The sequence below is a fragment of the Nymphaea colorata genome, chromosome 10, assembly GCF_008831285.2.
Source record: "Nymphaea colorata isolate Beijing-Zhang1983 chromosome 10, ASM883128v2, whole genome shotgun sequence".
NCBI lineage: Eukaryota > Viridiplantae > Streptophyta > Magnoliopsida > Nymphaeales > Nymphaeaceae > Nymphaea > Nymphaea colorata.
The window spans coordinates 14,080,499-14,097,997 of record NC_045147.1 but is presented as its reverse complement, the minus strand read 5'-3'; the positions used below and the strand labels follow the sequence as shown (position 1 = coordinate 14,097,997).

The 17,499-nt window shown below is 37.6% G+C and overlaps 1 protein-coding gene across 7 annotated transcripts; it reads right to left on the bottom strand.

The window, feature by feature from the left end:
* Positions 1-651: 651 nt before the first annotated feature.
* On the bottom strand, positions 652-16,519 carry LOC116261955 (uncharacterized). 7 transcript variants are annotated; one of them, XM_050079875.1, is made up of 8 exons: positions 7,736-7,890; positions 7,460-7,658; positions 5,005-5,157; positions 4,776-4,869; positions 2,320-3,164; positions 2,037-2,151; positions 1,187-1,282; positions 654-1,094 (listed from the first exon to the last, which is right to left on the bottom strand). In XM_050079875.1, exons 3-8 carry the CDS (start codon positions 5,058-5,060, stop codon positions 1,011-1,013), a joined length of 1,290 nt encoding a protein of 429 aa, XP_049935832.1. In that variant the 5' UTR covers positions 5,061-5,157; positions 7,460-7,658; positions 7,736-7,890; the 3' UTR covers positions 654-1,010. The 7 variants fall into 7 exon arrangements, 5 of the variants coding, with proteins under 5 accessions (XP_031496776.1, XP_031496773.1, XP_049935832.1 ...); XM_031640916.2 differs by lacking the exon at positions 7,460-7,658 and having other exon boundaries at positions 652-1,094; positions 1,187-1,234; XM_031640913.2 differs by lacking the exon at positions 7,460-7,658 and having other exon boundaries at positions 652-1,094; positions 2,320-3,161.
* Between the last annotated feature and the right edge of the window lie 980 nt (positions 16,520-17,499).

Here is a 17,499-nt window from a genome sequence, read left to right as displayed (position 1 = left end):
GTGACATGCGAGATGCTCATGCAGGCGCAGCTCTAGGACATCCAATAAGAACAAATGGATCCAACCAGATTTGTCTACTAGAGTAAAACACTCGTATGTATCGACATAGAGAAGCAGTAGCACGGTTTTTTCATAAGCTGTTGAATGTATTCCAAATTTTGCTTCTTGATTTTTGAACCGATTAAAATGTCCCCTTCAGATGTGTTATCAGTGTAGACCTTGTCCGCTCATAGTTTCTTCCCTTTTGCATGTAGAAGCCTTTTTACAAAACTCTGTTCAATAGAAGGAATTCCCACAAATGTATCGGTTTCATCTGTCATGCTCCGATGGAGATTCATTTCATTATTGTTCAAGTTCAAGAATCAGACTGACCGTTATCCCAAATCCGATATTCCTGACTCGTCTCATTAATGAACTTCAGTTTCTCCTCTTTCAGAATCAATGACCAATCGATTACAACATGGTAAGTTCCAAGGATGTCAGATATTTGTGAAGGCAAGCTGCTCTTTCAACTGGCAACTACATAATTGACAAAAGCACCATAACTCAAATATCAAGAGGTTCTGTATCCCATTAGAAGGTTGGCATCTTAGACATCCCGAAACAGAGGAAACTAAGAGTGGGCAACAACTGTGCCCATAGGGGGACTGATCTATAAACTCTTCACTCTGAATACAACAAACACTGAACAGTTCCATCCATTATGCACATAGGCCAACAGACTCGAAAGTGGCACATACCCAGCTCATATTGCCGACAGGACCTACAGGCTGTGAGATGCATACATCCACATGCAATTAGCTATGAAGTACAAGAAGAGAAACCGACAATAGCATGCACACATTTACAGCACATGCAAACTTGACAGAAAACAAAACAATCACACCTGTGGCCATTGAAGAAACTATAATTACTTTCTTGAATCCCTAATCACATGGTAAACGACTTACAGTAGAACATAAACTGCAAAAAGTGAGACATATACATTTAAGATGTACATATTCAAGCCATCAGATTTCAACTAGAATGCTGTCGATTGTCTTAAGCTGCTCCAATTCCTTCCCAAATGCAATTCCCGGATCCACATAGCATAACTACAAAAGGGAACATTATCAACTATGAGAAGTCTAGCATGCACCAAAATAATGAAGCAATCAGTAACTAAATAACAAGAATGGAGAATAACCTGATATTGTGGCTTCTTTAGTGTATGCACTCCCCTCTTCAGCAACCTCTGCCATCCAACATTTCTTTTCAGTGAACTTTCCAAATCAACAGTTCGCTATGGACAAAAATCAGGTTGTCAATTAGCAGAGAGCATCATTGCCAGGAATAAGTTGTTCCATTTGCTAAGAAGTGCTTAATATTGGACTTCAATAAAGGAAAAACGCTAGATCCTGTATTTCCCATTTTTACTTCTTCTGCAACTAGGATGGCCATAGTGAGGTCAACTAAAATATCCTTTGATTAAGATAAGGTAGTTCTTTGGTTGAGCTTCTTAGAAGAACTCGAAGTTCTAAAGACTTCTTGGAACTTCTTAATTTTTATGCCCTTTGCCAAGTGAAGAAGCAAGAGATAGTCCTTTTAAGGAAGTTAAAGATTCAAAACCCTAGAGATGGGACACAATAGCAGAGCAACATGAGACTCGATGAAGGACTCCGTTAAAAAACTCTCTGTTTATCACAGAAGAATCTGAATATGTTCATAAGTTGACAAGAAGATTATATAACAGGCAAAAGATGGAAAACCTATATATATATATATATATATATATATATATAGTGTGTGGAAAAAGTAACTTTAAATGTGGCACTTCGTAATCTATAAATCAAGTCTGTTAGACGTTTCATAATCATTCCACATAATCCTCTTATTCAGTCCAAGGACTATATGAACCCTGTATATTTCTGAAATAATGCCATCAAGTACAGAAAGCTTTATAAGATCTTAACCGAAGAAGGGTCTAACACTAAAGAAGACCTACATACATTCATGAATTCTGAAATTAAGTACAGAGAGATAAACAAGATTTGAACCTGAGAAGGGTCTAAAACCAGCAAGCTGTATTCTCTTGACATCTTTTCCACACTTTTATGAATTTGAATCCCTATGATAGTCCTGGAGTGTCCATCGTGCTGGAAATACAAAGGCCTGCTCACAACTTCAGTGTGATAACGGTCAGAAAATATTTCCATGATTATGTCTAAATGGAACGTGTATCATGCCAGAGATCGTATAAGCAAAATACTTTTTGCTTATGTTGCAGGTGTGTGTAACCACAACTATATTGGAATGAGATAAATTTTCAGAATAACTTACGTCTTCTTACTCACAGAAACACCGCCTGAGCTGCAATAATTCTCGCTAGCAAAATAATTCCAAACCCAGTCAACAAGGGCATGATGGTCACCAGTACTATTATAGCTTTCGCAAGTGTCAGATATTGAATCTTTCTCTTGGAAACAATATGGAGGACGAATGTGAGATTCAGAATGTTCAGCACCTGCGTATTCGCTTCCATTTGTTTGAGATGTAGTCTTGTGAAATTTTGTGACAAACTTGTCCATTGGTCCATGAACCTGCTTCATAAATCTTTTCTTGCCACAACCATTGACTTTCTCACATTCAAAATCAACTATCGTTGCCCGGAGGCCAAAAGAACGAAAAAGGGCAGCACATTCAGTCGTTCCAATCCATTTGCTTGATCCATATATTCTGTTCTGGAATGACCTTGCACCAACGGTGTCAAAGCCTCTTTCCCAAGCAATTTCAAGCCATCGTTGAAGTGAAGCAATATCAGGAACAAATCCTAAGCCACCAAATAGAACTTCTCTAGCATCCTTCCTCTCAGTTATTAAGTGTGAGCTCATCATCTGAATATTGCGCCACCCACAACCCCAACCTGAATCCTCTGATTTGGTACTCTGAAAGTGGTCAACATGTCTAGAAATTATGCTGCATAGATTTTTGGTATCTGACTCCAGGCAGTTTCTTAATAAGGTCACTAAACCATCTTCAACATGGTAGAATTTACTCCTTAATTGTAAACTAACTAGATGTTTAACTTTTTCTTCACTCTGCTTACTAGTCTGCCCTTCCGACATGTTCTCAGCACATGGCAGCCATCTCCCTGAAAATCCTTCATCCAGGCTTAATTCACCCTGCTGGAGAAACAAATGAATCTGGGTTAAGAAATTAAATGACAAATAAAACAAGAAGATGGAAGAAACAAAATGTGAGAACATCCAACAATTAAGATGAGGAAGATCAGTGCAAGATAAAAAGTGTTCACAGATACTGGCAAATCCTATTTTTTAAAACAGAAGCTAGAGCAGAAGTCCGGTCTACAGGAAATCCATTACATTGAAATGAAAGGCTTCCAGCTTGATCCTTGTGAAGTTGAGAAACCCTCAACTTTAATTTCATTCATTTCTTTATTTCTAAATGAGGAGGGCGGTAAAGTCTATGAGCACATAATATAAAGCGGTTTATGAATGCTGTTATAAAAAGTGCAAATTAATCTAAATCACATGGGTACAGGCGTGGGCTCGGGTACTAGTAAGATGATGCAGGTCCAGGTAAGGAAAGTTCAGAAACATGGGTATGGCAATATGCCTATATTATATACATATATATATATATATATATATATATATATATATATATATATATATATATATATATATATATATATATATATATATATATTCAAAACTCCACTAAAATTCATGTGTTTTGTTAAAAAGAAAAAGGGTTTAATCTATGTGGTTTGGATCAGCTCTCTCTCTCTCTCTCTCTATATATATATATATATATATATAACTTCATGCTTTTGTTAAGAAGAAAAAGGGTTTAAATGCATTTTGGATCAGGTCAGACCCAGGCACATTCAAAATGTACCATGATGAGTACAGGGGCCAATCTGCCGTATCCATGCGACTTAGAAATTGATATTATTCTATGTAGCCACAAGCTCTATGAAGGCCTAGAAAGTGAACCTTCAAAAAGGAGTAGGCACTAAAGAACAATAAACAAAGAAAGAAAGAAAGGAAGAAAAAAGATTAGAATAACAAAGGAGAAAAGGAAGAACAAAGAAAGGAAGATGTAGAAGAAGAAAAAGAAAAGGAGCAAACTTTTTAAGTTAGTGACTAGGTATTATAGCCTAGTAAGAAAGGTGGCCCCATGGCCTAGGTAAGCCTAGGTGGGTGCTTAAGTGTGCTTTTAACTGCATAGGTATCATCCCATAATTGGAATCACATACTCATTAAAACAGAAAAAAAGTAGGAAAAATGGATGGAATGTGAAATGTGAATACACAAATGCTTCATCAGTTGACTGAAGTGATTTCTTACCCAACATATCCAGAAGGAAGGGAAGAGCAAGATTTATAGAGATGCAGACTCACAATATTTCTTTTATAGCAAAAGTCAATGTAAAAGTGGTCAATGGAGTAGCATCTGGCATACACCAAGAAGTAAATGGATAAATAGTAATAAATAATATGAGATAACTGAATGGCAGTTTCTTTCCTATACTCTGTTGTCCCGTAAGTTTGCAAGAAACTAAACTATGTGTCAATGTCAGATGATAAATATGCTCATCTATGTATAAATATGTAGTATGTCATGCAATAAAAGAAGCAAAGACGAAAATTTTCCAAGCATCAGGAAGTTCCATCATCTGACATATTTGTGATTGTAAACAAGTTATCATACCAGTTAAGATAACATATGCAACAGTGTCAAAGATGAAGAAATGCCAGCTCAAGCACTTACCTTTGACAAAGGACTCGATGGGGCCAATTCAATTGCCCATGCCAGCTCCGAATCCATTGAGATTTCATTGTCCTCAAAATGATCATTGACATGCCTGTAAATGTTATCAACAACCAAAGAACATTTGAAACAAAATACAAAGGCATGAGGTAATCCCGCAGTTTATTAAGGAAATAGATAAATTAAGAAGAAATTAAAAAGACTAAAGTATATAAGAAAAGCAATGTACCTTTCCAGTTCAGGCAAGGGGAAGCTTAGGTTGCAGACAGGACAGGATGCACACATTGATCTTATTATGCGCAAAAAGATGGAAGCCTCTGAGAAATGACCACCTCTATGGTAGACGAACTAAAGCACCATATACTGCTAAATCAAACAATATCTGGAGAAAAGAAAAAGGAAAATGACATATGACTAAAAGCATTATAAGATAAACCGAGAACTGCTATGCATGTTTGCTCTCCGCATATTCTACCTGTCCAATCATAGATAGTGCAGTTTGGGTCATAGGATCCAAGTAATCAGTTAATAGTAAACACAACCCAGGTCACAAGAGTATGTACTGGAACTGGATGTGCCACAACAATATGCAAATAAACTGGTGACTATACATTTAGCAGAAGTGGTTATTCTATGTAGTGGGAAAACAGACAGTTAAGTGTAGGCTAATCTATTTTATGCCATGGCATGGTTAAATCCCTCAACAAGGATGTTGATTCCATATTCACAAATATCAGAGTCCAAGAAATCTAAAAGGAAATAGCAACTATCAACTCCCCCAAGTCAACAGACATAAAAGAGTTACTTGATAAGATGGTGATGCAGATCTGGCATGCATAGAACTATGAAAAACAACAAGAGATGTTAATAAATGTGAAACAACAGGAGAAACAAAACAGGAGAACTCAAATACGAAATGGATGACCTTCAATCAGTCAAAAAGTATCATTTGTTTCCACGTACTTATCATTATCAATGTTAAGTTGGACCATTTTTCAAAAATTTGCTAAACGCAATTGGACCACATGTTGCAGATGCCAGTCCAAACAATACAGGCAGGTCATTCGATTGGCAGCCATAAAACATCCATGGAATTCCTAGAGGCTCATACAGAAATAGAATATCTAACAACACTCTTCCATCATGGATTGACTTCACAAGGAACCATTCTTTGCCATGTAAAGACATGGTGGAGTCTCTTTTATCTTTGTGCCTAACATAGCACCCGATTTCACTTGACTGATCATGCTGATTATGATAGGCAACCGAACAGGATACATCTGAGTAACTAAATGTGAAGCCTTGACTAAGGTGCCTGATACACCAACAACTTGTATAGTATCTGCACATTTGTGCAAACATGACAAGCAGATTGACATCAGCACTAGATATAATAAAGCCCTTCCATAAACGAACAAGTTCAAGTCAGACATTGTCAAGATCATGTCCATGAAGCAATATATGTTTCTTACAACCTTCTATCGTGTGAGTTGCTTTCTCTTGAAATATGCCATTGGTATGGCTTCTAGCTTACCTTTTGACATCTTAAATCCCAACTTAGATACCTTGATGAATTAGGAGTATATCGCATTCAGACACATACCAAAAATAAAGAAGAAACCCTTGACTAAGGTGCCTGATACACCAATAATTTGTCTAGTCTCTGCACATTTGTGCAAACATGACAAGAAAATTGATATCAGCACTAGATATAACAAAGCCCTTCCGTAAACGATCAAGTTCATGTCAGACATTGTCAACATCATGTCCATGAAGCAATATATGTTACTTACAAGTTACAACCTTCTATTGTAAAGAAATGTTAGTTGCTTTCCCTTGAAATATGCCATTGGTATCGCTTCTAGCTTACCTTTTGACATCTTAAATCCCAACTTAGATACCTTCATGAATTAGGAGCATTGCCACATATATCGTGTACGGGTATTATACGGTGAGGAATTTCTCGAGTATAATACCAAAAGTTGTATATCTCGGGAATAACTCGGAAAAATCTCGGCAAATTTTTAAAATTTTTTAAAACATTTAATAAATCCCGAAAATTATAAAAAAATAAAAAAACAATAAAAAATACGAATTTTTTGTGACAATGATTAGGAGTATATCACATTCAGAGACATGCCAAAAAAATAGAAGAAATTACATGTTGTTATATACATCTCAGGATTTAGGAATTAGACCCATTTTCTCTAATTTTCATAAAAATGCACTGTATACATCTTGGACTAACTTGCTTCTAATCCACTTCATACTACACTGACAAGATAAACTCTCTTAAATTGAAGTCTCCAGTATTCTCTGGCTCTACATAGAAATGATGATGACATCAAAATGCAAAAAATTGGCCTAAAATTTTAAAATCATACCTATTATAATATATGCACCAGAAAAAGCACAACAAGAACATGTAAAGTAACATGTTTCATAATCTAGAGTTACATATGACAGCAGAACAAGAGAAGACGCATTAGATGAAGAAAGAGCAGCAACGTTAATGGATGAAAAAGCAACTCCACGAATAAGACCTTGGCAGAACACCTAAATCCAAAGTAAGCACAGGTACCATATGCCATTAAAAGAAAGTGTATGAAGGCAATGATAATCTGCAAAAAAGGGACAAACGGGCACAAATTCTAAGAGCAAAAAGCCAACGGAAGAGTACGCACAGAGCGAAACGAAAAAGAATAAGAAACTGGGGACGCAAGCAAAAACACAAGAATACAAGCCTCTCGTGTCACTTTCGGCCATCATCAGGAACATGATACCAACAACGTTTATATCAAGAACAAAACACAGAGGTTTGATCTGGACTACGGTTTCGAGAATCCCATCTACAAAAGCCAACCCTTGACTCGAATCACTCTCCTGTAAAAGAATACGATTGCGATCCCCATGAACTAAACATAAAAACTCAAGAAATTTAAACTACAGCCAGAACATACCTCGACAGCAGAGAAGCTACAAAGATATCCTCTGTGAGATAGAATCACAGAAAACAAATTGCGCCAAATGGATACCCAAGCAATCGCGCCAGCCAAGCTTATTAATTTGAATTGCATCGCACGGTCTCCAACCAGGGATGGACGTCGGGCCGCGGGTCGGGTAACAACCCGACGCGCGATGAAAGAATTTAAACTGATTAAAATATATATATATATATATAAACCTGTATCGGCCTATATCGTATCGGAACGGTAGTAAGGAAACCTCCGATACGATGTGATCTGTAGCGTAACTTTATGGGCTAAACCTCCGATACGGAGTATCGACTCGACGGATGTGCCCCGGCTCGTATCAGCATAAAGTTATTTAAAATATTTTTAAATTGATTTGAAAAATAAAAAAGTATTAGACTGAGCATCATTTTGGTGCGCAAGGATCCCATATGTATGCAACAACTTCCACTTTAATTTCTAATAACGTTGGTAATCTGTTCTCCTTACTTCGTGATTGTCACGCCATGAGTAATTTTTTGAAATCATAGCATAAGCCTTCGTTTGGACGTTTTCTACTCAATCTTTTGCATCTCTTGATTTGATGGGAAAGGAACCGCAGCAATATATGCACATCTCTTTCACTCCAAACAAAAAGTTAAGGATAGAGATGCCAATAGATCGGATTTATCGGATGCATTAGATACTAAAACCCATATTATTATACCTGGATGTGAATTCGAATTGACGAGCTAAATCCAATTTCTTAACACACTTGAATTTGAATCCGACTTTGGAACTGAATATGGAATGTTCAAAATGGATGGGTACTGCATACATGATATATAGATATATATGTGTGTGTGTGATTTTTGAGAGCAGTTTTATCAAAAGTTTTATCCAAATTGGATGTATTGACCTAGTTTCGTAGTTTGTAGTTCACTCATCAATTAAATGTGGTGTATCCATCATTTGTAGTTCAAAGGAGTAGTTTGGGGATAGAAGGGAGATGAGAGATACCCAGGGCTGAAGCCCCTTTTTTTTTCTCTTTGCCGCTTCGGTCTAGGGTTGCATTGGAAACTGGGTGGAGAATAGTACACCTATCAAATAAAGTGTCGTGCATTCGTTTAAAGAAGTATCGCTTACATGAATCAAATTGATGGCTGAACTTTCACCGGTTTAAAGAAGTATTAGATCATGTACAAGATGAATGCTGGCGACATGCTTAACGCAAGCAAGTTGGACAAGCACTGGTGCCCAATGGATCCCGATTTGGATTTGATATGTGGTTTAGGTTTCTGAAATTTGAGCCCAAGTCCGAAACCCGTAAGGATTGGACAAGGTTATATTATATGTAATAGTCGTATCTTACCCACCATGAGATCCCCATTTAGTTTCATATTTAGATCAGCTTCCAGATCCGTTTAAGGTTGATCCCGTTAAATTAAAATGGTAAACAATAAATCTGTAAACACTGAAGGACGAGACTCGTTACTACCAGTGTCACAAAAATTAGCCTGAATTACTCAGCCGATTCAAATTCAGTTCAATTTAATAATACGTGGGTGGCAAGATGACATTTTTATTGCGGTTCTTATTAGATTGTATATACGTACATATATATTTCACATATTTTTCAAAAAATGTGATTCACATCGGATTGAGTCCTTATCCCCAGTGGTAGAACCAGGAATATCTGACTAAAGGGTGCTTTTAGTTTAAATTTCAAACTTTTACGAAGCATTCATATGTAAAAACAATATAAAAAAATATATCTCAATATATAAATAAACAAATTTAAAGAGCTGGTGTGGATAACTGCCCACAACAGCTGCGACATAGCTTCACTACTGCTGATTCCCTACCAATTCAATTCAAAATTTGACATCCCAGGCAAGTGTGGGCAATTGCCCACACAGACCCACAAATTTGCTATTCATATGTTAATACCACATAACTATTTTCTGATCTACAAATCGGTGCGTCACAAATGCCCTCCTAAGCCAAAATATTTTTTGGTCCGCCAGTGGACAACCCCAAAGTGGAGCCACATGTGCTTTTGTTTACAGTGATGCCTTCAATCATCATTTTACTATGCAATTGAAGTGTCTAGTACTTTTAAAATTAATATCTTCAATTAAATTTTTTTTGGCTCCGCCACTGCACAACACCCATTGCTCCGGCAAGCTGATGATGCTGGAGATGAATGTCATACCTCGTGGCTGCCAATCATACCGCGATGGACTATTGCTCCATGATCAAGGCCAACAAATATCTAGGTGGGCCTTTACCGATTAAATTTTTTCAAAATTTTAGTTTTACCATTATAAAAAGTTTGAGAAAATATGAGTGACCTTGGATCCCACAACAATCATGAACTCAACAGGAAAAGAGAAATGGGGAGGGGCTTCAGCCTCTTCAGGATAACTTCAGTTAAAAATTTTCAAAAATTTTATTTAGTGGTGGTTATAGGACTAGGGGTGAACACGAGCCAAGTCGAGCTCGAGCTCGGCTCGAGTAATGAAACCTCGAAACTCGACTCGGCTTGAGCTCGAGAATAGCTTGATGGAAGCAGCTCGAGCTCCAGCTCGACAGTTACGTATTGAGTTCGAACTCAACTTGATTATTTGAACAACTTGTTAAGCAAATGACTCGGCTCGAACTCGTTCACGAGTCGGCCGGACGACTTGTTGTTCACCCCTATGTAGGACTATTCCGCTCCCTAAAGATAAAATCCTGACTTTGCACTTAAGTGACCCAAGGGGAGACATACATGCATTCTTAGCAGATACAACGACTCTCAAAAGAGGAAACATGCATGCACTGTTAGCATGTATATCCACCATCCGATCCATTTTTCTTATCAATTTTGTAGTCTGGTGCATGTGATGGGGGGGCGGCCCTACTCTGATCATGTCAGTCGATCATGGTTATCCTTTCTGCCTTCTTATGGATTAGAAGACGATTGATTCCACCTGCTCTAACTTCATCCATGGCCGTCTCCACGCTTCACAGAAACAAGATCTCGTCAAGTTTTGTCAAAAGTTTCACATAATGGTAGAACAACGACTCCATACGACTACAAAAAACTTTAACTCGTGGTGGTTTCGCCAACTACCACCTTGGAAAAAAATCTGCCAGATGCTTCCAAAACAATGCTGATCCCCTCTCTTTCGTCTCCACTTGAATATATATATACATGTATACTCTATGTTGATGAGAACACAGCTTCCAACAGCTGTACCTTATACTCAGGTGATCGGACCGGAGCGATATAATACTTTCAGGTGAGGACCTACGACTGATTAAGTTTCATACAGTTTCCTACAAACAATGGCAAATGAGACACTCAATGAAAAATGCACCATAAGTCTATTCATGTCCCAAAGCAAGCTAGAGCTAGAACTTTGAAAGCACAATAACATGGTTTGAGGAAGTTTACAGTGAAAATGGTCTTCCTTAAGTAAACAATAAAAGAACTGAAAAATATTGTCGCTTTGTAATTTATGGCTGGCCATCGAGCTGGCCCAACCCGCTAGAAGTCTGCCCGGTTTCGACCCGAGTACTTGTCGGTCGGCCCGGTTGGGTCGGGCAAGGCCGGGTCGGCATGAACCCAGCCCGTAAGTTTCGACTCTCGGTTCAGTTTGACGGCTCGAGGGGAGTCCAACAGGCAGCATCGGTGAGCGGCAATGGCGGCGAATCTGGTGATAACAGTGACAACGAGTGGCGACGATGACGACGGGCGAGCAGGCAGAGGTAGGCCAGGCTTGACAGGTCAATATCCCGTGGGCTGACCGCACATTGTGGGACGTTACCTGCTGCCACAAAGACGGCCCTTTTCTCGGGAAAATGCATCCGTTTCCTGCGAAACAAACAGGGCCACAAGGCCGACAAGTCCCGGTAATACTCACGGCCTTCCACTAGATCCACACATGATCCCTGAAGCGCTTTTTTCATGGATTTGGACATCAAGATTTCGTAATTCTTCTTTCTTTTTTTGGGAAAATAAAACCTGGATTCCATTGGTATTGCGCTTCTTCAATGAAGTGCATTACTTCGGGTGAAGGGCGTTTTTGATTTGCACCAGGCCATCAAACAGGGCTCCGGGCTGTGAAAATGTATTTTCCCTGGCTCGTAACGCTAGGAAGAAGTCAAGTCTCATGAACAGACAAGAAGAACAAGGTACATGATAAAAATGGCTTACTTCTTCGTCTCCCTGGCCCTCGGAAATCTCACCCTCTACGCCATGATTGCTATAGGTTGCTGAATTTATCAGAAAAATAATCCGATGTATTAAAAATCAGCGGCTTAGTTTGTTCACGACATGAAATGGGACCTGTCTCTGCCCTTGAATCGGGCACTCAATTATGATTGAATGTATGGTTCTATTCTTGACATTGCAAAGACTTCAGGCTCATGAAAAAGGACGGTTACGGACAAAATGTACGTCATGCTTCATCTTATTCTAAATTTGCATTGGGAGATGGCCGTCTCTTCAGCTCTTATTCAACTCTCACAAATGGACTCCCCATGAAAAACTTATTTTACATTTTCCCCGGTGTGGTGAGTTACTGCAGTTGTTGAGAGAGGTCGATTCACCCTGCACCAACTCCCTCTTCTGTTACAATTCAATCTCATAGTTAATTTGCTTAAGGTGATATTCCAAGTTGAAGAATCATGTCTTAGTATGTTATTCTTTTCCCTAGTTGAATGATGTACTGTAAACCAACTCAGCTAAGCCGGAACTTTGGAGGTAATGCAGTTTTCTCCTAATTAAACATTAAAGTTGAAGGAGGTTAAACATATAGATATTTGAACATATTTCTAATTGCCTAACGGTTATTGATAACTTGCTAATTGATACCAAACTTGACACCATATAACACCATGCCGAGGGTTTGTGATTGCATCAAAATACAAAAATCCTCCCCACCACAGTTCTCGTTGCTAAATCCATACATTTATATTCCGGAAATACCAAAACAAAAAAATTTCCAAGTCGATCTACCCAATATAATCTGTTTTCAGGATCCCAAATATATCTTTTCTCTTTCTCTCTCTCTCTCTCTCTCTCTCTATATATATATATATATATATATATATATATATATATATATATAGAGAGAGAGAGAGAGAGAGAGAGAGAGATGGATCTCCGGGCAGTTATCGCATTCGCATGTGCCCTCTGATGCAATGTGGGGGCACATGTGTAAGGGCATCTAATGATGTGGTTAAATTATAACTGTGTGGAAGCCTAGGGATTAAGTAGGGCTGCGGGCAGGATATAAGCCAGGCTTGACTTCTCCAAACTTGAGCAGACCTTGATAGTGCCTAGGTAAGGTTGCACTCGAGTCGAGTTGAGTTGAGCATGAGCTTAGCCAGCTCTATTTGACTCGACTCAAAAAACTAGAGCTCGAGCTCTTTATAGCAAACTCAAGTTCGACTACACAAAATCAAGATTGAACTCGACTCGTTTAACCCATTTAACTGGTTTAGGCGTTAACTTGTTTAGTGTTAACTCGTGTGTTTAACCCATTTAACTGGTTTAGGGGTTAACTTGTTTAGTGTTAACTCGTGTAAGCATTAACTCATGTAACTTGTGAAAATAATATATATCGAGGCAAAAATGTCATTAAAAATAATGATAACATTGATATCAATAAGCAGGGTCATCAACTTGCCATTACAAAAACAAAAACGAAAAATATTAAAGTTTCTTGCAAAGGGACAAAGTGTATCAATTCTCACTTTATCAATCCTTAAGGTCGATGGTAGCCTTGTGTGGCAAAAAGTCATGTTAAACCTCTTACTTATGTCATTTGTTATGTTTTCTAGCATGACATCGAATTAAGATGATCCCTACATGGTGCATGCAAAATGAATTAATCTTAATCTTAAAGTGATTATGAAGTTACGATGAAAAATGCAAGGATGGATAAAGATAAACATTTGATGAAGAAGATTTAGGGTTCAATGATGGCCTCTAAATGGGGGCTTGTTCAACAATGTAATAGCTCGATCAATCTTCCCAAACTTTTCCAGGACAACTTGGACTTTCAAATACAGCCTCTAGTTTGAGGGAGGATGAACATACAAGGCATTATGCAAAGTAATTAAAGTTACAAAACAAGATTTTTTCACTACAAAAGGGAGGTTGTTATTATTAAAAATAACATTGTGTTCTATAAGGGAATGACATCTGTGTAGGTAAACAAGTCAAGAAAAATCATAATGGCATTGTTATCAACAAGGAGGGTCATCAATTTGACACTGCAAAAAAAAAAAAAAAAAGATTAGTTGAAAGTATCTCTTGGACTTTTCAAATGTCTTTAAGTTTGTGTATGCGAAATATCTAACATTATCAAATAGGACCTTCCCAATAAAAGGAAAGTCATTATTGTTAGCCATCATATTATGAACCATAAGGAAATTACATCCATGGAGATAAATACACCAAACAAAATAATAATAGTGTTGTTATCAACAAGGGGAGGCGTTGACTTGGGAGTTGCAAAAAAAAAAATGAAATCTCTAGAGATTATGAAAAACAAAGAGTATAAATATCAAATCTCATCCCATCTATCCTTAAGGCCGATGGTGGCCTTCCATGGTGAAAAACTACATTAAATCTCATATTTTTGTTGTTTTTTAAACAACATTCATGTGTGCAGTAGTTGGGATTTTTTTTTAAAATGTTTTTGAAGTAGAAAAAGAGAACATAAGTCACTAACGAAGGTGATATGCCAAGAAAACCGTGCGGATGACTTCTTTCTTAGATTACAGGTGACCAACTAACATTGAGTGAATATATGCAAAGTGCAGAAATGTAAGAGCCATGGTTTCATGGTGGTTGTTTTGGGGTTTACACTAGCCCTTTTTTTTTTTTCTTTTATGGGTGTATATGAGAAAAGATCTAATGGAGGCTGATAGGATTGAAGTTTCCTTTATTATTTTCAATTAAATAAATGTCATACATTAATCAGTATTGTCTAATTTTCACGTAAAAAAATGTCAAATACTGACTTAAAGTAAAATTTTTGTTAGCAAACAAAAAATTGACAGGAACATAATTTAGTGGTAGAAGTAATCTTAAAAAAAAAAAAATTGCAGCGTGAGCTTTTCGTCTTCAAGCCTTTGTAAGACAGTTTTCGTGAAAATTAAGTGAGGTCATTCTTTAAAGAATTATAAACAATATTTAAAAAAAAAATGTACTTTTACCATCTTAGCTGTCACCAATGTGACTTTATAATCAGGAACATTTTCTTGAACCGGAATTGAGTGATGTTCTTCCTTGAAGGAGAAGCTGCTTTACACGCTCCTGCTTTCTAAAAAATGACTGCTTTACACGCTGTTGGGCAGTTCAAGAAGCAAAGCAAAACCATTTTAGTCATTTGTTGGGCAGTTAAAGAAAACCTGCCTCTTGTCGGGGCCCACAAGTCCACCTCATCATTCCGTCCAATATCCCCACACGTCCGTCGGACTCCGACGCCGGGAAAAGGCGGAGTCCAGCTGTTTCGGCAGGACTGAAGAGAATGAATGGAGGGAGAAATGAGTAAAATGGTTTTGCTTCTTCTTGAACTGCCCAAAAAATGACTAAAATGGTTTTGCTTTGCTTCTTGAGCTGCCCAGCAGCATGTAAAGCAGTCATTTTTTAGAATGCAGCGTGTAAAGCAGCTTCTCCCTCGAGGAAGAACATCAACAATTTAATGGGTTCAAAAGCTACGGCGATAATTCCACAGGGAAAACTACAGGAATGGATGCAAACAGTGGAAATGCGTGGAAAGAAGCTTCTCCTTCGAAGAAGAACATCACTCATTTGCTCGCTCGCTTGCAGCCTCGCCATCCATGCGGCCGCCCGCTGGTGGAGGCCGCTCACGACCCGTCGGAGTCAACCAAGCCCGCCGCTTCTGCCACTGTCGCCATTCCAGCTTCACCGGCGCTGGTGTACTCGTCCGGAGTGGAGCTCGCGGGCGCGACCCCGGAGTGCGCCATCTGCCTCACTGAGTTTTGATATCTTAAATTCCAACTTAGATATCTTTATCAATTAATATATCGTGTATTTCTTAGGTATAATACCAACAGTTGTATATCTCGAGAATAACTTAAGAAAACCTCGGCAAATTTTTAAAAAATTTCAGGACATTTAATAAATCATGAAAATTATAAAAAAAATTAATAAAAAATACAAAAAATCGAAAAACAAGTATAATACCCTTTTTCAGGTTTTTTATTTTTTGGCATTTTTTTAACAAAGACGCATCTAATTGCCGCTTTATACACGACTGACTTGTTTAACACGTATTTAACGTGTTTTTTTATTAGGAGTATATCACATTGAGAGACATACCAAAAAAATAGAAGAAATTACATGTTGCTATATACATCTCATGATTTAAGAATTAGACCCATTTTCTCTAATTTTCATAAAAATGCACTGTATACATCTTGGACTAACTTGCTTCTAATCCACTTCATACTACACTGACAAGATAAACTCTCTTAAATTGAAGTCTCCAGTATTCTCTGGCTCTACATAGAAATGATGATGACATCAAAATGCAAAAAATTGGCCTAAAATTTTAAAATCATACCTATTATAACATATGCACCAGAAAAAGCACAACAAGAACATGTAAAGTAACATGTTTCATAATCTAGAGTTACATATGACAGCGAACAAGAGAAGAGAAGACGCATTAGATGAAGAAAGAGCAGCAACGTTCATGGATGAGAAAGCAACTCCACGAATAAGAACTTGGCAGAAGATACCTCGACAGCAGAGAAGCTACAAAGACATCCTCTGTGAGATAGAATCACAGAAAACAAATTGCGCCAAATGATTATTAGAACAAATTTCTAATAACGTTGATAATCTGTTCTCCTTTCTTCGTGATTGTCACGCCATGAGTAATTTTTTGAAATCATAGCATAAGCCTTCGTTTGGACGTTTTCTACTCAATCTTTTGCATCTCTTGATCGGAAAGGAACTGCAGCAATATATGCACATCTCTTTCACTCCAAACAAAAAATTAAGGATAGAGATGCCAATAGTTCGGATGCATTAGATACTAAAACCCATATTATTATACCTGGATGTGAATTCGAATTCACGAACTAAATCCAATTTCTTAACACACCTGAATTTGAATCCGACTTTGGAACTGAATATGGACTGCACCTACGGAATGTTAATAACTGACTTTCAAAATGGATGGATATTGAATACATGATATTTATTTAAAACTAAATTTGAATCAGCCAGATCTTTTGGATATTTATTCAAATCTGAATTTGAATTTATGTCATTTCTTAAATCTAAATTGGATTTAATTTCTTAATGGAATGTTTATATATATATGAATGATTTCTAAGATCCGTTTTATCAAAAATTTTATCCAAGTCGGATTTATTGACATCTCTAAATTTAGGAAGCCCAATTCTTTTTAAAGTTGGTTTAGAAATTGGATGGAGAATAGTACGCCCATCAAATAAAATGTCATGCATTTGTTCAAATAAGTATTGTATTGCCTACAAGAATCAAATTGATGACCAAACTTTCACCCGTCCACAAGTCTCATAAACAGCTATGCTATGCCCTTCAATGCTAGTGACATGCTTAACACAAGCAAGGTGGACAAGCATTGGTGCCCAGTGGATCCCTGTGCAGATTTGGATTTTGGTTTAGGTTTTAGAAATTTGAGCCCAAGTCCGAGACCCCTAAGGATTGGACAAGGTTATATTATATGTAATAGTTGTATCTTACCCACCATGGG